This window comes from Arvicola amphibius, chromosome 2 (assembly GCF_903992535.2).
Source record: "Arvicola amphibius chromosome 2, mArvAmp1.2, whole genome shotgun sequence".
NCBI lineage: Eukaryota > Metazoa > Chordata > Mammalia > Rodentia > Cricetidae > Arvicola > Arvicola amphibius.
The window spans coordinates 15,993,159-16,017,793 of NC_052048.2; the positions used below are offsets into that span (position 1 = coordinate 15,993,159).

Consider the following 24,635-nt stretch of genomic DNA (forward strand, 5'->3'; position numbering starts at 1 on the left):
TTTACCAAATTTTTAGCGCATCATAAAAGTGGCATCAATTTTGCCTTTGGAAACAATCATTTTTACAAGCACTTAACCACTTCTGTGCTAATTATATCCAGTAAATTAATTGAATCTAATTTTTATTCAAGTTATTAATTGAAAACAAATCATTATTTTAAAATCAGTAAAATGTGAGCTTTTACAAAGCCAGTGGCTTGTTAGATTATTTTTCTCAAACCATCCCCCACCTCCTAATCCCTCTTTGAGACGGTCACAAGAAGTCCAAACTGACTTTGAATTTGTGTTAGGTGAGCATGACCTTGACTCCTGAGTCTTCCTTTCACCTTCCAAGTGCTGGGACTGAGGCTCACACCTCCTTCTTAACAAGCTTCTCTTTGCATTTTAGGTTGACATTGATTACAACCAGAAGGTGGTAGTTTATGACCAGAGTTCCCAAGATGTTGCCTCTCTGTCGTCAGACTGCTTTCTTACTGTCCTCCTGGGTAAACTGGAGAAGAGCTTCAGCTCTGTCCATCTGCTTGCAGGTGAGTGGGTGCAGCCGAAAGGACCTGGCCTGTTGTTTGTTGTGTGACAGCAGTACCACAACGGGTGTGTAAAGTGAACTACAGCTTTTGATGAATGGTTCCATTGATCTTGGATACTGTTATTTCTCCACATTAAATTAGTCAGTGGTGTTTTGCTTTGTTTTTTTGTCTGATTTTGATGCAGGGTCTCACTTTGTAGCCCAGGTTGCCCTCAAGATTGAAGCAGTTCTCTGCCTCAGCTTCCTAGGATTACAGGTGTGAGCCATCACCCCTGGCTCAGAGTAATCTGGCCAGGTTAACATTCCTCTTGGCATTTTATTAGCTGGAAATGTCACATATGGCCAGCTCAGAGCCACTTGCTTTTGTCTGATGATTTTATGTGTCCCTGCTGTGTAAGAACACTGAGTGATCCACATCTCGGCTCCTGTGAATTCTCTCCCTGTGGCCAGAGCCACAGCCTTACAGTGTCAAACACTTGAAAGAGACTCCAGAGACTTCTTGGGCATATGAATAATAAAATCAGGAACAAATTGTGCAGATTATTTCTTAAAATTATTATGTAGATTTTAAAAACTTATTTACTTATGTATTTGTGTGTGTGATTTTTTTTTCATTTTTTTATTGAAAATTTCCATCTCTTTCCCTCTTCTCACTTCCCTCCCCTCCCCTCCACCCATACCCCCCAATTTTTTTTTTTTTATGCTTAGAAAAAAGTTTCAATATATAAATGCTAAGCAGCTGCGTCATTTTGTAAGGCACATGGGAAGGACTGCTTTCCCCAAGAAAGAGCAGTGTGGCAGGTGCATCTCATGGAATTAGAACAAACTGTTCATCCTTGGTTTACCTGTTGCAGACTGGCTCTCCCTGGGGCTTGTAGTGATATTTTGTTTGTAATCTAACAAATAAACCTTGCCTGAAGATCAGAGTGCAAAGCTAAACCACTAGTTAGCCATAGAAGCCAGACAGTGGTGGCACCTACCTTTAATCCCTGCTCTCCGGAGACTGAGGAAGAGGAATCTCTGTGAGTTCAAGGCCACCCTGGGCTACACAAAATTGAATCTGCCTAAAAGAGAAACAGAACTCACACAAAGGTGACCTGAGCACTAGGGAGGTGGAGACAGGAGTGATATGGCTGGGCAGAGAAAGGAATATAATATGGGAGGAGACAGGAGCTCAGATGCAGTCTGAGGATTCAGTCTGAGATGCCATCTGAGGATTTGTAGAGACAGCAGCAGTCTGAGGATTCCTAGAGACAGGATCGCCCCTTTGGTCTGAGCATTGGTAGAGGTGAGAACTCTCTAGTTGTTGGCTGTTCTGCTTCTCTGATCCTTCGGCTTTTACCCCCTTAATATCTGACTTTGGATTTTTATTATTAAGAACAAATAGAATTTATGCTACAGGGGCAGGCACACAGAATGGTAAATATAGTTGACCAATGTGTAGGACCTTAACATAAAGCTGCTACCAGACAGATTCCAGCCATAATACCCATGAGTTTTTTTTTGTTTGTTTTGTTTTTTTTAATGTGACTTAAGAAAGATATAGTATTTTCATTTTCCACCTTTGGTGTTTATGGGAAGGAGGATAGAGTGAGCTTGATTCGTTATTGGTAATTAGATTAGGGCAGTTGTTGGTGTGTGAATTGTTTTTAAATTTAACACTGTGAAATTCCATACAGATTTAGATAAAATCTCCAGTTCTGTCACACATTTTTGCTTCAGTTCTCCAGGAGCAAGGATAGTTTTTTGTTTTGTTTGCCTTTCCCCCCTCAGGTCATCTCTAACCACATCTTACATTTATGCTATGATTCTCTCGGGTCTCTCTGAATGGTAGTTTATAGAGTTCTATGACTACAATTTATGATATTTTGCCCTGTCTCTGTTGATAGATGTATGTAATGCTAAGCAGATGTTCTAGCACTGAGCCTAATCAAACCCTGCCCTTCCACCCATCTCAATAGGCACATTTTAAAGGGGTCTATAAGAGCACTAGCTAACAACTGTTCAAATTCAACTAAGGGTGTATTTTATTTTGTACTCATTTCGAGTTTTTGTAGCCATGGTGATGGACTTTACCTCAGAGGGCTCTTAGTGAGTGCAAGGTTTGTTGTGATCTCGCTTCACTGACCATGAAATGAGGGGATCACTCACGTTGGACAAGCACAGTATTTACTGAACCATACCCTAGTCCCAGTCTTTAAAGAGTTGGTCTGTCAGGACATCCACCATGCCTTTTTGAAACATTTTCCCTGTGGGAGCTCTGACCTGACAGCTTGGTTAACAGATAGCTATTCTGTGGATATGTTCACAGTGAGTTTCTGGGTAGATGTCTTATGGGCCTTTATTTATTCCCTTTGCTGAAGAGCATCCCTTTGTTTTGTGAAAAGGTTATTAGTCATGTGTGTCTTTGGGAGAGGTTCTCACTGGGTTACAAGGGAGAATGAGGGTTCGGTCTGAGCAGCTGGACCAACCGTATGACACACCGAGTCAGAACACCTCATCCCCATTTCGTGTAAGAAACGTTGCCTAGATGTGTGGTGTGCTAGGTGAATGGGAAGAGAGTGTCTGGTCAGGTGGGTTTAGAAGTCGCTGAAGGTAGAGCAAGCAGGATGCAGCTGCTCTGCTCTCTACTGGATCCAGTTCTTATTTCTGCTGTTTGTTCTGTAGATGTAGAACTCAGGCTTGTGGGGACGAGAGAGGCGGGCTGTGAGGACACAGACAAGCCATTCCAGTGCTGATGACACCTTGACTCCAAACCTTAGATGTTGTCAGAAGGGAGAAAGCAGGGCTGGACGAGTAAAAGCAAAGTCAGGGCCGTGTGATGGGCTTGGTGCCAAGGCTAGCACTGCCTCCTAGGCTTCTGAAATCTTTATCGACACAGTCCATTAAGCTGAGAAAAACGGGCTGTGTTTTTACTCTGCAGCTCATGGCTGAATGTCTGTAAAAAAAAGTCATTTAACTGGACTTAACAGTGTTTTTGCTTTTTTTTTTCTTTTCCAGCTATCAAAAAATAGATCCTTCACTTTGAGAATATTTTTTGTGAGAATCAGATAGTGCATGTGAAATCTGTTTCCGTAGTCTTAAGACTGTCACCATTTCAAACTAGAAGACAATAATAATCAGTTGCTAACATTGACTTATGGATCAGCTGTTTTCGGTTTTGTTAACCTTAAGAAAACTTTAAAAAACAAACTTTTTTCTTGGCTTTTACTTACCCACTGTTGATCACTTTATCATCTTAGTCTTTTTGTCCTTGTCCTTGTCCTTATCTAAGTGCTAGATTTATTTCACAGAACTGAAATAAAATAGGAGGAAAGCTCCTTTAACTCAGGCTTTCATTTTGTACTAACATATATGCAGAAATGGATTAATTTGATAGCAAGTAGGTTAAAAGGTAATCTACAGATAAACAATACTATTGTTTCTCTTTTCCCACCTTTTTTTTTTTGGTTAGTCTTGAGATATACCCACATCTGCATCTCGTGATCCTCCTGCCTCTACTTCATGTCCTACCCACATGTGCTGCCCCCACCTGCGTGTGGCTCTCTCAGTCTTTGTGCCCAGCCTCTTGAGTGTTGGAGTTATGGGTGGTGTGGCCGTGCCTGGCTCTCTTTCCCCACTGAGTAGATGCAGAAGGGCAGCTTTGCTGCAGTGCAGTGGTAGCATTTGTGCTTCACAAGTAAGGTCCCTGGTTGACGTTCATCATCCCCTTGTTTCTAGAAGGAAGGATGAAGAGAGGATAGGCCCATGTACTCACAGCCTCTCCTCTCCCCTCCTCTCCCCTTCATCTCCCCCTCCCCTTCCCCTTCTCATAGAAGTCAAGCATAGGGCAAATTCTGAGCCACTCAGCTGTATCCCTAACTCATTTCTGTCCTGTGATGAGTGACAGGACAACTGTACAGCAGATAAAACTCACAGATGAATCACAGGCTTCCGCTCTCACATGCAGGGAGAGGCAAGTGACCTGAGTCTTCAGTTTCTCACCATCGCCTAAGGCTCATACCTACAAGTATTTCCAGAATCTTTTAGAATTTTCTTAAGTCTAGATTGGGAATCGAGTGCTTTCTCTGTCTCTGTCTCTCTGTCGTCTGTCTGTCTCTTTTTGAGACAGGCCTTTCTATGTAGTGCTGGCGGTCCTGTAATATGTAGACCAGGCTGGCCTCGGACTCATAGAGATGGTCCTGCCTCTTCCTCCCAAATGCTGGGATAAAAAGCATGAACCACCTAGGGTTAGGATGCTCACTCGCCCTTCCTTTCTCCCTCCCTTCTTCACTCCCTTCCTCCCTTTCTTTAAATTTATTTCACATGCATTGGTGTTTTTCCTGCATGTACGTTTATATGACGGTGTGTCAGATCCTATAGAACTGGAGTTACAGTTAGCCATGATTTTGCCATGTGGGTGCTGGAAATTAAGCTCAAGCCCTCTGGAAGAACAGCCAGTGCTTTTAACCACTGAGCCACTCTGTCCAGCTCAGGATGCTTTTTCTTAAAGACCATTTATAAATAAGTCTTTCAGCCTCCTACACATTTTAGAGTCATAATCTTCACACTTTACAGAATGAAATGATGTATAAAATCACTACATAAAATTTCAAAACAAATTATCTTAGCTAATGAGAGGTTCATCAAAAGTATAACTTCAGCCTATGTTAAATAGTAGATTTGAGTAATTGAAAATATCATTATTGAAGTGAATGAATGTATATTGAGGTTTTTTTTTTTGGGGGGGGTGTTCGAGACAAGGTTTCTCTGTAGCTTTGGAGCCTGTCCTGGAACTAGCTCTCACAGACATTCTCCTGCTTCTGCCTCCCAAGTGCTGGGATTAAAGGCGTGCACCACCACTGCCCGCCTGTATATTGAGTCTTTATGTATTTTAAATGGGTCTAGAGTGATTTAATAAATGTTAAGTTTCTGTTTTACAGAATTAATTACTGCACTTCCCAAGGAAAGCATAATAGAAATAATTTTTTCTGGTTATAGAGTTGCTATTTGCGCTACTATTATTAATTCTATTATCTAGTATGACGCCTCTTCGCTTTGAAAAATGAAATAACATTTTCAGTCATTCCACACCAAAACTTGTAGCATCTGGTAAAAGATTAAAATAAATATATTTCAATAAAAGCACTCCAGTTATTCAGAATTGGTTGTTATTTGTCAGAAACAAAACAAAAAAACAAAAATTGAAGTGACTGAGAGTCACAGAAAATAGAAAAAACATTTACATATACAATGGAATTATTTAGCCTTACAAAGCAAAGGGCTGGGGGTTACAGCTCAGTGGTAGAATATTTGCCCAACATAGTTGTTGCTCTGGGATCAGTCAGGACCATGAACCAGTACAGAATTATGCCGAGCAATCAGCCAGGTGCAGAGGCGCAGTGCCGCAGCAGACCAGCCGCACTCACATACTGAGTCGGGGACAGAGAGGCTGAAGCCAGGCGTGGTGGCGCGTGCTTGTCATCGCACCTCTTGGGAAGTGGAAGCAGAAGCGTGAGGAGTTTAGGATGATCAATCCTGGGCTTATATCAGACCCTGCTTAAAAAACAAACATAAATAAAGCAAAAAGGAAGCAGTTGAAGGGTAGGTGGTAGGAGCGGTAGGACGGATGCTGGTTAGATGATCTGAGCTGTCAGTTGAGTAGGTTTCTAGAGGCTGCAACTTGGTGAGTATAGTGAATAATATACTTGACATCTGCTAAGAGACTAGGATGTGTTAATATTATTGCCACAAAAAAGATAGTATATAAACTATGGTAACATTTCAAAATTTGTATCAAATGATTACTTATAAAAATGTAAGTTTTACTTGCCAGTTATTCTTAAGCAAATTAGACAAAAAAGAATCACTATTGCCTACTAGTTACCATGGATTTGCCTGGTGTTTTCTGAATCTTAGTTTGCATGAAATTATTTAAATTAGATTGTCTTTCCTGCATTTGTTATCTGCTGGTGTGTTTGTCACTTCCTAGCTACCAATGACTAAGACACAATGCCTGAGAGCATGCCTTTTGATAAAACGGGTTACAGAACCAACTGAAGTTGTTACTTGTTTCCTCATGCTGACATTTTTCACAAACCACACAAAAATACCCTGAAGACAACAGTGCTCTGGAGAGATGCCAGATCTAGGCATATTTAGCTTTTTTACTGCGAGCCTTCAGAATTTGATGGGCACATTTATGGTTGTGCTGTGGACCTGGATCTAGGGAAAAGGGCCACTGGGAGAGTAAAGGCTTGTCCCTGTCCTTGAGAGTTTCCTGGCTAATTTGGGGAAACGTCTAAATAGAATGAAACAAAGGGAAGCACGTGGTTATGTGCTGTGTGATATGGTGATAAGAGACAGTTCAGTGTGAAGTCTAGAAATAGGGGAAGTTAGGGCTGGAGAGATGGCTCAGTGGTTAAGAGCACTGGCTGCTCTTCCATAGGACCTGGGTTCAATTTCCAGCACATGGCAGCTCACAACTGTCTGCAACTCCAGTGCCAAGGGTTTCAATACCCTCATACAAGCTTACACACAGGCAAAACACCAATAAAATAAAAATAAATAAATCTTTTTTAAAAAATGAAACTAGAGGAAGATTAGTTACAGCAATGGAATTTTGTTGAACCTTGAACACTGAGTAATATTTGAGTGTGGAGGTCCTTCCGATTCAGTGGGGAGTGCAGTGTGCTAGCTCATTGGTAAGAACTCCTGCTGCACAAACCTGCTGACCCCAATTCAATGTCCAGAACCCACATACAAGCGGAAGGGAGAGCTGACCCCAAGGAGTTGTTCTCTGGCCTCCATATGTGTGCCATGACACTCCCCTTCTGCAAGTAACACATTGTTTTAAAGCCAGGAGCTGGAGATATATAGCTCAGGTTAGCACAGTGCTTGCCTAGTGTTGGTGAAGCTCTGGATTTAATCCTCAACACCACAAAACGTGGGTGTAGTGGCACAAGCCTGTAGAAAGCTGACACAGAAGAATTGTGAGGTCAAGGCCATTTTAGGATAGTAACTCGATGTTTAGAAACAAAACAACAGACAGGAATGAAGATAGATTTAGAGGATTAATGAGGAGACTGGTGTGGATTTTTTCTGCAAAGGGGAATGAGAATTGAGATGAGTTGAGATTAGTTATACAAACTCTTTCAATATAAGAGTTTGTTTTGATGCGGTGGGCATTGTGAATGGTCACGCCTGTCATCTCTCAATCACCAGGCCTGTCTTCTCCTATCTGTAAGAAATCTTCATCCTCTATGTCCTTAGTCAAGCCAACACCACCTATCTTCCAGAATACTCTAGGAGCCTCTAACTGGCTTTGTATCCTATTTTGCCATATCCAGCCCATTATGCACAGTTGGAGCCAAAGTTAAATATATTTTATTGCTAGATTGTTTCACTTTCAGTTTAATAGTGCCAGTAATATTAGGATAGACTATAGAATCCTTAACTAACTCTGACTGGCTGACTTCTGCTGCCTCTCTGACTTAGCTAAGCTACATTCTCTCTTCACTTTCTTTTCTTTCCTGTTTCTTTCCCCCTCCTCCCTCTCTTCTCTCCTCTATGCTCTTCTCCCCTCTTCTGTATCATCCCTTCCTCCCTCCCCCTTACCCTTTCTTCCTCTCCCCCCTCCCTTTTTAGACCATCAGTTTTCATCCCTTATGGTCTCTGGACCTCCACAGAAACCTTTTTCTTTTCTGTCTCAGGGTCTCTTTCCACTTAATCTAGGTGTCTCCTATAGTCAATGTAATTTTAAACCTTCTCCCGGTTACAGGTACAGTTGGTTACCACAGTTTTTTGGCTACCAAACACAATTAGTTAAGTGTTCATCTTAATATTTGGTTAGAATTTGTCTCACTAAGTTGTGAACTCCAGAAATGGCCTCTTTCTTGGTCCACTGGCTCCTTTGCTTAGCACTGTGTCTAGATCACAGCACATGCTCATTGAATGATTTTAATTTTGTTTGTATGCTTGTTGTTTTTTCTTTCTTTTCTTTCTTTTCTTTTCTTTTCTTTTCTTTTCTTTTCTTTTCTTTTGAGACCTATACTCTCTATGTGACACTGGCTGTCCTGAAACCCTTTGTAAACCAGTCTGGCTTCAAATTCATGAGAGATCCACCTGCCTCAGTCTCCCAAGTATTGAGATCAAAGTCGTGCACCACATACCAATATCTTGAATGATTTTTAACGTAAACATGTGTGGTTTTTATTGTTGCTTGGGTTATTGAATAGGGATCATTTTCTTCCTTTGCTTTTTTTTTAAAGTCTCCTATGAAATTGTGAAGTTGGTCAAAGAGGACAGGGTTTTATTGTTTGCACTACTGGAGACTGAACCTAGGGCCTAATGCATATTAGGCAAATGCCCTGTCACTGAGCTATACCCCCAGCTATTACCTTTTTACGTTTGAGACAGGGTCTCACTAAATTGTCCAGGCTGGCCTTGAATCAGCAATCTTCCAGACTCAGATTTTAAATAACTAGGCTATCAGGCCTACTCCACCAGACCGAGCTAAAAACTGGTGATAAGAGCAGAGTACACAGTTGGCCTTGACGGTCAAGAGTAGACTAGGAAGTTCTGAGCTGCACACAAAGGCGCTAGGATGACCGCCTGTGCGGTGAGCACAATGACTGTGCTAATAGTGGGATCTGAGTGTCATTCTCTGGAGAGGAGACTATGCTTGCCTTTTATCCTGACTCATAAGTTACCTCGATTGATAACCACATTCAAATTACTATGGCACTTCCAGCAGCCCCCTCATCCTCCTTGGGGTGTGATTGTAACCACTGTCCTAAAGGTTTTGTAAGGTATTGTGCCCTTGATTCCCTGAGCCATAAAGATAGACTGACTCTCCTGGGCCACTTAGGATGTCTGAGAAAATTGGCTTGCTATGTCTTTGTAAAAGTTCCTTGGGTAAAGACATGAGGCTACAGTGTTGCTTTTGGCTGAACAAAATGGCAGTCACTACATGTACCTTTTTCCCTTTAGTATTGGAAAATTATTTTCTTGTGTTCCTTTTTTCTCATCTGACAGTCTCTGGGACATTGTCATCTACAAATAGGAAACAGGTTTTGTGCCCCCACCCATGCCAGCTTAACTTCTGTCTTTGAATGGAATCAGGAAATCCTTTTTGAATACTAAAAATATACGAAACTTGTGTCCATCAACAGTTATTCATTGTAACAAAAAAGGATTCAATAAACATTTGCTGATTTCTAATTATATGCTAGGCACTTTGTTAAATGGTGAAGTGATTATAAGAATGTTATTCGCAATGGACTATAGATCACAACACACACACACACACACACACACACACACACACACAAATTCAGTTACCAGGTTAGTCATAATTCTGCCCGATCGCCAGTATGAGTTTTATAGTTTCTAAGAATGTATGAAATGAAGCATTGACTTGACAGAAGCCCATCCAAATATAAAAGCAATTTTCTATGTTAGGCATATGTAAGATGGTGACAGGGGCAATAGCCGAAATATTAGATTGGGATTGGGTTGTTTGCCACATATTTTAGATTTTATGAATAGTTAGGGAATAACATCAAAAAATTATTTTGTAATTTTTATGTGGCAGCAGAGTAGAAATAGATTACAAAAAAGGAGAAGGATTTGAGGGAGTTCTGAGTTTGTTCAAGTATGAGGTGTATGCGGTTTTAAACTTCGTAGTGTGGTAGAGCTGAAGAGACATTCTGTAGAACTACTGTTGGTATCCTCAGGTGACTGGGGAGTGGAGCAAGCACGAACTGGATACTGAAGTCAGGAGGGAGATTTGGCTTTGAATTTATATTTAGGATCCATAGATCCTTTCATTGAAGTGACCAAAGGAGGTTGAAATGTGAGCTTGGAGGTTAGGGCATTAAGCCCAAAAGTTCAAGCTAGGAACTCTGGATTCCAGGTAACAAATGAACATGTGATTCCCCTTCCGTGCTGTTGGAAGCAGAGTCTTTGACACTGTGGACTCTGCTGTTGTCTTCTCGCTCTGATTGTACTGGAGGGTCAGACGGAGTTTGCCCTGTGAATTTGGTTCTCCTGTTTACAGAACTTGTTGATTTTTTGCAGTGAGATGATGGATTTGGGTTGTCTTATTTTTGATTATTTTTGTTGCATTATTAAAAACTTTAAAGATTTATTTTATGTGTTTGGGTGTTTTGCCTTCACATATATCTATATTCCTGGTACCCTCAGAGGCCAGAAGAGGGTGTCACATTCCTTTGAAGCTGGAGTTAAAGATGGGTGTGAACAGAGAGGTGGTTGCTGGGAGTTGAACCTGGCTCCTCTGGAAGAGCAGCTAGTGCACTTAACTGCCAAGTCACCTCTCCAGCCCGTGTTGTACTCTTTTCAAAGATCTTTGCTTATTTGAGGCATTTGTTAGAAGCCCTGGAGGTGTGTATTTAAAAGTTGTTTCTAGGTCCAGCTGTGCATTGACTGACAGGCCAAAAGTTCAGTAAACTAGTCGCCACGCTGCATTTTCTGGGAACTTAAATCACACTCTCAATATGACCAAAGTATATTATATGCACGTGTATAGATAGCATATGCATCCCATTATTTTATTTTATTTTATTTTATTTATTTATTTTTTTTTCGAGACAGGGTTTCTGTGCAGCTTTAGAGCCTGTCCTGGAACTAGCTCTTGTAGACCAGGCTGGTCTCAAACTCACAGAGATCCACCTGCCTCTGCCTCCTGAGTGCTGGGATTAAAGGCGTGCGCCACCACCGCCCGGCTCCATCCCATTATTTTATAAGATGAATATGTGCTAAGTCCAACAAGAGCAAACCCAGACTAGTAACATCTCTAGAGGTGACGAGTGCTTCAGTTTCCTCCTACATCCTAAAATAATCAAACATGGATTCTGCTCATGTCACAGAAAGGTCTGCCTATGGGATCATCAGGCTAGAAAACTGTCTTAAAATGAGAAAATATGAAGTATATAAAAATTATTTAAAATTAAAGTTAAATTTGCATATTTGGAAAAATGTTTTCTAGAAAGTAAATTTTCTTATAAATGCCATTTCTGCATATAGACTTCATTCAGAATATGGAGTGGGTGGTTCTTTTTAATTCTGCCTCCCATGTTAGGTAACTATCAGTTAAAGCTCCGGTGACTGTTTGTCTGTTTGGATGAAAGCGCTCTTTCTCCCTATAGAGCATTAGCCTTAAAGTAGTTGACATCATATTTAGTTTGGTTAAAGGGATATGGTTTGATTTTTAGAATTCGAGACTTAGAAAAATTGCAAAGCTAGATATGGTTATATATTCATAGTTATAATCCCAGGACTTGGGATGCGAATGCAAATTTTAGGCCAGTGTGGTCCATATGGTGAATTTTAGAACTATATTATTACCCGGTATGATCCTGTCTCAAAAATAAAATAAAAATTAATTAATTAAAAACGGAATGTTACTGAGTTGTAGTGAAGTGTTACTTTTGTTAATTATGCATTTGTTTTTGCTTTTATACCATAACTTTTATAGCTGATTACAAATGAGCCAAGAAAGAGAATTGCTTAGTGGAATTCTTTTGCATTTTATTTTGCATGGCATATTTCCTCCCACCATAATGTAATGGTATCTCACAGTGATTTTTTTTTTTTTTTTTGGTTTTGGTTTTTGGTTTTTTTTTTTTTTTTTAGCAGAAAATAATACTTTTGATTGGTGTTATAAAGGAGGTGCCCTCAGGGAAGAACTTTCTCTTGGCTGAATGAGAACACAGTGGCGTATAAGTGATACATGCCTTTGAAACTATACCAGATGTTTCCTCTGTCTAAAATAATACATTCTTATTTCTATACATGTATTTTTTTTTGGTTGACTGGTGGAAGATTAACTAACAGCACCCTTGTAGAGTGTCTGTTATTCTCTCCCTCCCCATTTCTCTCCAAACCAAAAGCCTCTGACCGCCTGGTGAAAGTTCAGCACCACGGGTACTGGTGCGCAGCTCTTCTGAAGCTCAGCTGTGTGTTAGGGAGATACGTGGGAGTGGCTGCCATCTCACGTTTTCTGCAGTCCCAGGTGACAAACAGCATAGAATGTAGGGAGCAGAGTAGTATCAGTGAGACAGTCCATGATAACTCTTAAAATACCGAGAGTTTCAAGTATGGTTTTTCACAGGGAAAAGTTTAACAAAATGCTGATAGGGGTTTTATAATACACAAACATTGATTGCTTAGGACAGCGAGCCTTGTGGCAAGGTCAGATAGTCTGCTGCTTTTAGTTTGTATCTGGCAGCCCTTTGGAACAAAATGTACATCAATAGGCTGTGTATGCTTTTCTCTTGATGTAGATATTGTTTGCAAGAGAATCTTTGAAAAGAAAAGGGACAGTTTAGATATTTTGAAACTTAGTTGCTGATGAGGCTACAGACAGCATCTGAAGGTTCAGGGTAGCGCTGCAGCGTCTCTGTTAGTCAGTGAAATGAGACTGGAGTCGCTAGAGTCCATCAGTGACTGAGGGGTCGGTGGGTGGAGAACACTCTGAGGGTGCGTGTCAGTCAGCAGAGTGGATGCTGTCACAGATAAAGAGCAGGGAAATGTACTCTTTGACAGATGGAGGATTTTCTGGAAGTTTGGAACATTTCAAGCCAGACTGAGCACTAAATGATGTTCCAATTTCATTGAAAACTTAAATATTTCAAAGTTTGGCTATTAGTGTTTGTACTAGATATTAGTTGAGAATACCCAGCAAAAGTATGGTTTTTTTTTTGTTTGTTTTTTTGTTTTTGTTTTTTTTTTTAGCAACAAAGTCTTACTTTGTAGCCTTGGTTGACTGGAACTTGCTATGTAGACCTAGCTGGCCTGAACTCAGCCGCCTGCTTCTGCCCATGTGCTGGCATGCATTAAAGGTGTGCACCATCTCGCCGGGCTTCTCTGCTTTTATAGCGCATTTTACCATCTATTGTTGGTTTGGCATTTTTGTTTTGAGGTTGAATAGTGGTTTCTGTTATTTAATTTTAATTCCTTGCCATGGAATTTTCTAGAACCAACCATACTTTTGAGGTACATTGAAGTTAAAGTGACTTAGGATTCCTGTACTAATTAATGGTGCAGCTGGACCATGAACAGCTAGGCTGACTGACTTAATATGATTGTTACTTCCCTTTGAAAGTTGTTTTTGGAGGATGCAGAAGTGTGTCCCTCTGAAAGACAGTCTGTGGAAGCTAAGACAAAGCTTTTGCTTGACTGTCAGCTTGTGAATCTGATCATGAACAAACCACGGTGTTTTGACATTTTAGCTAGATATTTGTGAACTTTATTATGGATTCCATGTGAGTTGTTGTACATGACTATCCCCTAAGCCATGTTGCCACTATCTTCGGAAGTTTATTGGGTCACTTTGCCAAAGATCATCTTAGCTGGGCTTCTTGATGGTTGACATTCCCTTGTAGAAGTAGGGGGTAGGCAGGATCATGGGACCTTCTTTTGAGTATCCCTCTACCCCTCACAAGCAGTTGCACACAATTCTGTTTTAATTGCTTGTGGCTTCTGGGTCCTGGGAAGGGCTAGAGTATACAGTTGGAGAACTAGGGGAAGGGATATGAGGGGAGTATTCCATCATACAAACCTTCCAGTGTGGCTGCCTTTGGGTCCATAACCCCTCACCCAGTGCTCTGTAAGAAAGCCTAATAATAGACATCGTTCACATCTCCCCCCAAGGAAGAAATTTTTAGCAACAGTTGTATTTAGTAAGTCTCTTATCTCTGGTCATATTAGATATACTTCTCTTTCTTCTCTCTTATTGAAACTTCTGCGACACACATACACACACAGACACGCACCCTTACACCCTCTCTTTGGGGAAAATAAGACTTTTCATCAGTTTAGGGAAGGGCTATACCAACTGTTGGACTTGTTCTGAGAACTAGCAAATGAGAGTTGTAGGGCTTGGAACACCATAGGTAACAGTAAGGCTGTCCCTGCACACGTTACAGGATTTAAGAAGTAGACTCATCCTGTAGCTCAGCTAATTATTACAGAATGTAATTCTGAGCCTCTGTGTTCTTGTATGCAAATAGGAATAGTGATAACATTTATTTCATAGCATATTATAAAGAGTAAGAATGCACCTGTAGAGCTAGGCATGTAGGCCACACCTCTAATCTCAGCACTGCTCGTCACAGTTTCCGTTCAGTGTATTCTGTTGTTATTTTTAAGTCTGATTACTTACAAGTTTAAAGTGTAAGTCAAGATGTGTTTTTTGGATTCTCATTCTCTAAAAATATTTTACTGGAATGTGGTTTTGTTGTCTTAAATGACTGAAGAAGGACGCTTAAAAGAAATCTCACACTAGCTCAGAATTGAGAATAATAGATGGTTATTTGTTTAGGGGTAGACTCACAAATCAGAATCCTCTTCTGGACCAGAGAACAGCAACCGAATTCTGCATCCAGAAAAGAGGCCAGCTTTACATCGGCATAAATAGTATAAGAGGCTACTCCCCAGTGGCTGGGTAACTTAAAGGCTACTGGCTGTAGGATTTCTTACAGCAAATGACAGGCTTCCTATGAACTGTGTTGGGGCCAGAGATTACTCCAAAACAATTCTTAAGTTAAACAACAACATATAGATATTAAAATTTTATCATACAATGAATTATAATCAAAATAGTGCCTGCCTGTCAGTTGGCATAAACTGAAGAAAAGTGACAGCCTTTACTGTGCTGCTGTAAGACCCGCCCGCAGGGCCCCACCTTACAGCAGCTGTATTCTATAACCAGAAATGCGTTTAAACAGTGGACATCATGGCCCGTCTGCCTGCCTCGGAGTCCATTTGCGGCTCCATTTAGGTGGAGGAGTCTAGTTGATTGCAGTCCGGCAGTTCCAGCTTAGTGTTTATTGTATAGAATGCCACCATCGGCTAAAGATTTTAGAGGGATTTCCATGCTTAAATCAGTTTGAAAAAGCTTATTTGTCTTAAGTAAATTAAGTCATTTTCTTTGGAGGTAATATGTTTGGAGTCCTTATTGTGTTATAGGAGCTGTGACCCTCTCAGGGAGATATATACAGTGTTTTACTTTTTGGACAAGTCCAGTCTGTCAGCTTCTTTCAGGACGCCAGTGCTCTGACATACCCTTGGGAAATGTAACCTTAGATTCTAAGGCTTAGAGGCTCCGCCTTCTCACTGTGTGTCTTAGGCGGATCCTAAAGAGGTGCCAGGGTCGAGGATGTTGCTGTTGTGGAGTAACAACCACGAATACCTGCTCGAGTGCTTGCTGTGTGCCACACGCTACTGCACGTGAGCTAAGTTAACTTTTAGATGAGGAAACTCGGAGTTGGAGTCAGTAACCTTAACCACATCAGACATCTAGAATGTGCTGGGCCCGGAGTGAACATGAGTTTAGGGGCTTGTATTCTTGCTTTCCCTGCTGTGTGGTCACTGGGCTTGTATGTGTGCGTGTGTGGTTCGGGGCAGATTTGAGGGCCTTGTTCATTGTACAGAGTAATTTGAATTTTTGCAGCCAATCTGATCTGATCCACCAGTTTAGTTTAAGACCTTTAAATTTCTCATGTGTAAGAATAGCTTTAAAATTACAGTTACTTAGACTGGAGATAGGAATGTTGACTTATTTTTGCTATGGCTTAATTGCTTTGTAGATTCTGTTGTCTCTCACTGCTCCTGGACCCTGGATTGCACATAAGTATAAACAGGGTCCAGCTGGACTATGCTTGAGTTGAGCAAGTATTTCCCATAATTCTAATCTTCAAGGTTCCTGAGTTGAGATATTAAGAAGTAAGGGTTTGGTTAGTAAGGAATTTATCAGAAACAATTTGGTTCCTGTTTTAATTTGGATTGGAGTATTTACTTAAATTGGAAACCCCTGTGAAGACCTTGCTCACATTTGCCCTCTTCAGAGGAGTCCTTGGATTTTTCTCTTTGGAATTGTGGCCAGACTCTGACACTTCATGAAGTGTCATAGGGCAGTTCATTAGAAATAGACACCTGGGACCACAGGACTGGCACTAATGAGGTGGCTTAGTAAGGTAAGCTTTGCTGTCAAACCTGATAACCTGAGTCCCATTCCCGGAGCTCACATGGTAGAAAAAGAGAACTGACTCCAGCAAGTTGTCCTCTGGCCTCTGTACCATCCTCCTAAACACACACACACACACACACACACACACACACACACACACACACACTAAATAAATATGTGTTTTAAAAGAAAACAAAACCTGGCGGGGGGATGGGGGACAACCCCAAGTTCTAAATCTGAACCCAGGACTATTGCCACGGGAATTCATATACTATAGATGATCTAGGCTCTGTCAACATTTGTTCGTAGTGCTTAGGAAAATGAACAGTAGTAATGATGGAGCCTTGACTGCCCACAGAACTGTAATGACTTGTTACAAAGATAAGTTTTAAGGATAAGGCATGTTTTTGCCATCTTAGGAAAACTGTCAGGCAGGGTGAGGAGAGGAGCTCAAGGCCATTCAGCCGCATCCTGAATCTGACTGAAGCAAACAGGCTTACTCACAACCTTGTCTTTTTTGTTTGTTTTTTGAGATGGGGTTTCTCTGTGTAGCCTGGGATAATCTAGAACTCACTCTATAGACATTCTGGTCTCAAACTCAACAGAGATCCGCCTGCCTCTCCCTTCCCCGAGTGCTGGATTAAAGGCAGGTGCCACCACCGCCTGGCTCATGACCTTGTCTTATCCCACCACCACTACTACCCAGAATCTGTGTGGTTGGAAGACGTAAAGTTAAATCCTGGAAGAATTTACAGCATTATTTTTACTCTAAACGAGTAACACTCAATTTATCACTTTTTAAAATACCCATTTGTTTGCTATTGTGAATAATTATTTTTGACTTCTTTGCTATTGATTTAAAATCTTTAATGTCCCATAGATAACATTTTTATGGAGAGAGAAAGGGGATCACATGTCATAGAGTATGTGAGGATTAAAAGACTGTCTAAGGAAGGCAGTGATTATCTTCAGGGCCCTTGGAACTTCAGGGCCCGTCCATACTACAGCCTTATAAGCTGGAGTCAGCGCTGGATTCTACACCAGTTTTAGCATCAGTAGCTGTGGGAAGGATGCGCATAGGCAGTGTTACCTGTTTGGGTCTGTTTTAAACGGTTTTAGTCAAGTAGTTCCAGAAGGCTGGTTTATTTTACATTGTACATGGCATAATCATACAATGTTTATTCTTAGGTGGGTTTGCTGAGTTCTCTCGTTGTTTCCCTGGCCTCTGTGAAGGAAAATCCACTCTAGTCCCTACCTGCATATCTCAGCCTTGCTTACCTGTTGCCAACATTGGGCCAACTCGAATTCTTCCCAATCTCTATCTTGGCTGCCAACGAGATGTCCTCAACAAGGTGGGTGCTTCCAAACGCCTTTCTTTATGTGTCTGTTGGTAGCAGCTGGAGAAGCGGCAGTGGAGCATTCTGTGGTCCCAGAGAGGAGGAGCACCGTCAGTGTGCCGGCGACGAGCTCCCTCCCACAAGGGTCGTATTATCTTTCCAGTATTGCTTTGGTGTTGCTTATTGCCATAGGACACCCAAACTGTCGCTGCTTGTTTTCCTCATAGGTCCAAGAAACTTGTAATAAGATTTCTTTCTTTTTTTTTTCACACCATTAGCTTTGTCTTCTTGGGCTGTTAATTGTTGTATTACTGTAACTGGGTGTCCTACACTTAGAGTGCATTCAGGTCAGGCCTAGATTGAGGAAGGTCCTCATGGTGACAGCTGGCAGCAGAGTGGGGAGAGATGATCAAGAACGCCAAGGACAGAGACTCAGAAGTGTGCTCCGTCAGTTCTGCTGTGTTTGAAGCTGGCTGGAACAATCTGCAGAAAGAGGATTATGGATTCTTGCTGAAAAGCTGTGGATAGCACTGAATAGGCATAACTGTTATAGAAACGCAGATTGGATGGAGGCTTTTGTGCTAATGAACAAACAACAATAGTAGAACTATGATCTGATTCTGCAGCTTACATGCTCTCAAGCAGGAATGCTAAAAAATAAAAGTTCTCTTCCTGTTTGGAAAAGTGAATTTCCTCTAAAAATGTCTTAATTTACGGTGTTACTAATTGAAGAAGCACGTGGCAATCCAAATGCGGCTCTTGGTGATCTTCATCAGGCAGCGGTTTTCCTTAGCGTCTTCTGGAGTGATGGGAACAGTCAGACTGGCTGGAAAGCACATAGTGGTCTTCTTAGCGTATAGACAACAAATGTTTTAGGAGGAAAAATACTGTCTTTGGGCATCGGTGAGGTATTTTCACTGTTTTTACAGCAAAGCCCCTGCTTCCGTAGGATTTGCCGCCACAGTGTGTTATTAATATTTTTGCTTTTTACTGAGATCTGCCTACTTCAGATTTGACAGTTTATGTATGAACAGAACCTCTCTGGTGGGGTCACAGTGCCTTTGAGCATGTGGCTTACTATTAATCCTGTTTTACAGATAAGTAAACTGTGTTACAGAAAGCAAAATTAACTTTCTAAAGTTACATGTATTCCTGTAGCAAAGCTGGAGATGTTTGGTTTATTTAATCCAGGTTAAAAAAAAATTAAAGCACTAGTTAAGGTTTCTATTTATTCTTGGTAAACTTAACCAGTTAGTACAAATAGTTACAGATCATTGTATTATTTATTTTTGACAATGACACATTGAGTTTGCTCTGTTCCATTTTTCACCCTAACAACTGGGCGAGGACTCACGGGGTGAGGGCAGTCAATCCAGAACCTGGATTGAGAATTGGGAAATGCACAGCTTTCTGGTGTCACTTGCGGCATGGACTAGGTGTGCAGTAAACAGAGCATGTAGAGTCTTTGTGGGTAGAGAATGGACTTACAGAAGTTTATGGGACAATAGTGTCAGCAGAAGTCACTGTGGAAGACCTGTCACTAAGGTGTGGGAGTGAGGGGAGAGAGCTGAAGACATATTGGAAAGCTGAGCAACTCTGAAACACTGGACAGGAATTTGTTTTTGACCACGAGGTTCATTGTTGACAAGAACCTTTGAGCTGAAGATTTTAGAGATTTAGTTAGCCACTTTTATTTTGCTAGGTGAGAAAATTGTTATTTCAAAAGTGTTAAATGAACTCACAACATGACCCTGTTTTGTTTTTAGTTGTTTGAGTTTCATTTTTCTTAGACAGGGTCCATAAGCCCTGGTTAGTCTTGAGCTTTTTTAGCTGAGGCTGGCTTTGAATTTCGGATCCTCTTGCTACTACCTTCAGAAGGCTGGGGTTACAGATGCATGGGTAATACAGATTTACTCTTTCAGAAGCGTCATTGTCTTAGTTAGGGTTTCTGTTGCTGAGAAGAGACACCATGACCATGGCAACTCTTAAAAAGGAAAACTTTTAACTGGGTGGCTTACAGTGCCTAGGTTTAGTCCATTGTCATCATGGTGGGACATGATGGTGTGCAGGCAGACATGGTGCTGGAGAGGCAGCTGAGAGTTCTACATCTTACACAGGCAACAGGAAGTGGTCTGTCTCACTGGCCGTGGCTTGAGCATGTGTGCTGGGGTTAGGGAGATAGCTTGATCAGTAAAGTGTGTGCAGCACATTTATGAGGATTTGAATTCCATCTGCACCACCTATGTTAAAAAACAGAGTGCTGGTCTGCGTTTATAATTTCAGCATGGAGGAGGTGCAGACAATTAGATCCCTGGGGTCCACTGTGCAGCCAGCTTAGTCTTCTCAGCAAGCCCTAGGTCCTGCTAAGAGTCCCTACCTAAAAAAATAAAGTGGATTGCTATTGAGGAGTAACACTTAAGGTTGACCTCTGGCTTCCGCATTTGCATGTGAGCATGCTTATACACACACAAACATGCACAGTACGCGTGTGTGCACACGCACTCATGTGAATATGCATATGCACACACAAAATAAAATGCCACCAAAATATGTTAAAAGCACAGCTATTTTCTTAGGAGGCTCATAGCTAATATAATGGAGGGAGTATAATGCAATGCTAAGTTGTTGAAGATAGGTTGACCTTAAATTTCAATTACATACTATTACATTTAAAGTGCTTGGCTCCTAGGAATAATGATTTACATCTGTAATCCCAACATGCACCAGCCTGAGCTATATAGTGGGGTCTTGTCAAGTTCAGACTGTTTACATTGTTGTGTTTAATCCACATAGGATTGGGATGTAGGCTGGCCCCAAATTAAGTCATTTACCCAAGATCTTGTCATCGGCTTCAGTGGCAGAGATCCTAGCCGTTTTCTGGAAAATGGAATTCTCTGTATCAGGCTGTACAGAAGGACTGGCAAATCCCATCAGTCTTTTGGATCATAGTTGAGTTCTGCCCCCTTCTGTTTTTAACAACCAATTCTTTATCAGTGATATTCAGTAAAAATATAATACAAGCCACATGCATAATTTAAAATATTCTAGTAGGTTTATTTAAAACGTTGACTACAATTTAGAGTTAATTTTAATTAAGTCATTCACTTAAGTCAATATTTTAATAGTCATAAAAATGTATGTGTTTTATGTTCTTTTCATTGTTTTAAGTTTTCGAGGTCTGCCATGTGTTTTATACTTTACAGCTCAGTGTAATGTGGCCACTCTTAGTAAGAGCTCTATGAAGCCTCAGGTACCTTAGTGGACATTAAGGTCCAGCTGCTTGCATGAACTAGTTACTTCTCACATTCTAGAGGTGTGCCTTCTATTGAAAACCATGAGAAGTCACTGGCTGCAAAGGATCCTTTTCCTTCCCCTTACACTATACTGTTTGTTTCTTATAATCTGTTCTCTGGTCTTTACAGTTGAAATGAGAAACATTGATTGTACTGTATTAAAGTCATTGCTGATGCCTTTTTCTTATCTAGACTGAGAGAAGTTTGAGACTATAGTTATTTGAATGATGTTTTTTTTTCTTTTCCCTTATAACTCTGGGACCTTGTGTGTGCTGGGCAAGTGTTCTGCCTCTGAGCTGGCTGTCCAGCCCTCAAGTTTTTTGATTAGTTTCCTCCCTTATCCCATAAAAGTAAAAGTTAGAGGAGTTTTTATACTTAAATACTCTAGATGTGCTGATAAAATTACCTGCTGTGAGTAGCCTGAAACTGTTGTCTGGAGTGACCCACTTAAACTGTCAGTAAACTATCTGCCATCAGCGTGTGTGTGTGTGTGTGTGTGTGTGTTCTGTTTGTATGTTTGTTTTCTGAGACAGTATCTCTCTGCATCAACTCTGACTGTGTTGGAACTCTGTAGACCAGGCTGGCCTCTGCCTCCCAGGTGCTGGGATTAAAGACTTGCTGTTACCTGGCTTGCTCTCAGCATTCTTTATGTATTTTTTTTTTTTATTGAGGCTGTTTAACATGCAAAGTTGATTTTTCCCACACTGTTTTCTTATGCTCCTGGTAGGACTTATGCTGATGTATTTATTTTGTGTAGGTGTTGGTTAATAGCCCGCACACAGCATTGTCAAGTGCTGATTGGGGGGGTTCTCAGAGAACATGTGAAGATAACCAAATTATCATTAGGTACATGTGTAGAACACCCTGCAGTGTACATTCTGGCTGTTTAGAGAACAATAATTCACACGACCTGGTGACGCAGCCTGACTCGCAGTACTGAAGCAGCACCACACGATGGCTGAGAGACAGCTTTGGGTAGAAACGGTTTTCATGTCAATTCTCCACCTAGCCACTCTATCACTTTGAGTTGCTAACCCATGGATGGTTTCTTCCCCTGAAAACTGATAAGTCCCAACTCTAGTCCTCATGTAATGCTCAGATGAAATGGCCTGTTCCGTCTTACAGGGTGGGGGCACATGCAGTGAGTGGTCTGAGAAAGGCTGGAGGAGGAGGAGGTAGAACTTGAGGTCAATGTTGAATGCAAATTGACTTCAGAAAAGTTAAAGTAACATTAACCAGAGGTGCAATGCCTGTGTGACTCAGTGAGACCTTCTGCTCTCAGACTAGCTGAACATAAAGAACGTGTGTGTGTGTGTGTGTGTGTGTGTGTGTGTGTGTGTGTGTGTGTGTAGGGGGACAGTCTTAGTAAGGCCATCTTTTCATCAGTATTCCATGATCTAATGAACAGATTATAGACTTAGTCCTAACTGTAGAGAGATTGTATTTCCTACTCTAGGAGATAAACTTTTAAATGAAATAAAAAGTGTGACGTGCCAAGTGTTGCTAGTGCAGGCAGGCAACCCCTGCGCTTTAGAGGCAGGAGAGCTGCCAGTCAAGGCCAGCCTGGGGGGTACAGAGCATTCCAGGCCAGCTCAGGCTACCTGCTGTGTATAGCAAGACCTTGTCTCAAGGAAGTAAGTTGATGGAAATTACAATAACAGAATTAAACGTTCTCTTTTGACTCATAAATATGACTATCTTGGTTTTGTTTTGAGATAGAGTCCTGCTATGGAATCCTGACTGGCCTGGAACTTACTATGTAGACCAGGTGGTTCATGAACTCAGAGAGATCTGTAACACCACACCTGGCTATAAATTTTATTTTTGGACATATTTAATTATGTGTTAACCATTGTTTAAGTTCATGGTTTTACTTTGCAGGAGAACCCTTTCCTAGAGCTGACCTGCTGCTTTATTCAATTTAATGCCAATTAAGAGGAAGTAAAATTTGAATTAGCCAGGTGGTGGTGGAGGCACACACCTTTAATCCCAGCATTCGGAAGGCAGAGGCAGGTGGATCTCTATGAGTTCAAGGCCAGCCTGGTCTATAGAGTGAGTTCCAGGACAGCCAGGGCTACATTAAGAAACCCTGTCTTGAAAAACCAAAAAAAAAAAAAAAGGAAAAGTTTGAATTCATGGAAAATTTATATTACATGCTTTTTGGGTAATATATATAAAATTTCATATATCAATAACTTACATTCTACCTATAAGAAAGGAAGGGGTCTCATTATGGAGCCCAGACTGGCCTTGAACTTGTGATCTTTCTTGCTTTAGCCTGCTGAGTGCTGGGATTACAGGCATATGCCACTATGCCCAGTTATAGGCTGTTTTAAAAACAGGATAAAGCGATGTAATATTTAGTGAGACCTTATATGTCACATACTGTATGTCCTCATACTGTTGCCTTCATTGTGACATCCTCACCACCAGCCTTAATTAACAGGACGAAATTAAAGCTGAGGGAGGACAGGGAATCGACCCAGGACATTGTGGGACTGAAAATGTGCTGGGCTGTGCTCTGGGTGTGTGGGACTCATGCATCATTCCATGCCACACTATTTATGAATTGTTTCTAATAAGTCTTGTGTTCATCAGCCTTCTTATTATGGCATTTGGTAAAATTCTTTTTACTTAACAGTAAGTGGGGTGGATTATGGGGTAGCTGAGACAGGTTTCTGCCATTAGCTCTGGCTGTCCAGGTGCATGGCATACCTAGATGTCTTTTCATTTTAAGTTTTGCTTTGTTTTTGAAATCGCATCCTACTCTCTAGGCCAGTAAGTCCTGGAACTGACTGTCTAGCTCAGGAAAGCCTCAGACTTGATGTAATCCTCCTGCTTTAGCCTCTGAGGGCTAAAACTGCAGGCACGAGTTGATGCATGGTAGCATTAAGACTCCTTAGTTTGACTTTAAGGCATCCTATGACCTGACTATAATCTTGCAGCTCTTCTGATCTCTTCTCTGCTTATCTTCTCAGTTTCAGAATGGACTGTAGCCAGTGCTTCTGGACACTTCTGCACCTTTGTCTTTCTTTTCTGCATTCCACTCACAGTAACTGTACCATTACCCCTCTGTATCTTTGGGTTCACGTCTATGGATTTAACCAATTCCAGATTAAAAATATGCAAAAATTTACATGTGTACTGAACCTATACAAACTTCGCATCTGTCTTTACTCCTGAAACAATGTAGTATTGCATATGCTTACATAGTGTTTACACAAGATGATATACGCAAAAGCTGTGAATTTTTTAATAAAGACATTGGACATCCAGTAATTTTATTATCTTTGTAGGTATGAAACACAGTCTCATTGAGGATCCTTTCAGAATCCTTCCTTTTGGGTTCACTCCAGTGCTATTCTGCTCTGCCATATGCACCAGACTCCTCTTGGTGTTGATATCTGTGTAGCTCTGTCAACTGTCTGCCTTATACACTGTTCATCTCTCAGCAGATGGCCACTCTTCATGCTTAAAGAGCACCTTGATGCTTGATGAGCCCTATATGA

At 41.1% G+C, this 24,635-nt stretch overlaps 1 protein-coding gene across 5 annotated transcripts in view; it reads left to right on the forward strand.

Moving 5' to 3' along the window:
• Dusp16 (dual specificity phosphatase 16) overlaps positions 1-24,635 on the forward strand; it is a 74,815-nt gene that overhangs the window by 32,929 nt on the left and 17,251 nt on the right. For all 5 annotated transcript variants that reach the window (XM_038318762.1, XM_042054480.1, XM_042054478.1 and 2 more), the window contains exons 3-4: positions 389-527; positions 17,685-17,848. In XM_038318762.1, coding sequence (XP_038174690.1) covers positions 389-527; positions 17,685-17,848 — 303 coding nt within the window. The remainder of the gene's footprint in view (positions 1-388; positions 528-17,684; positions 17,849-24,635) is intronic.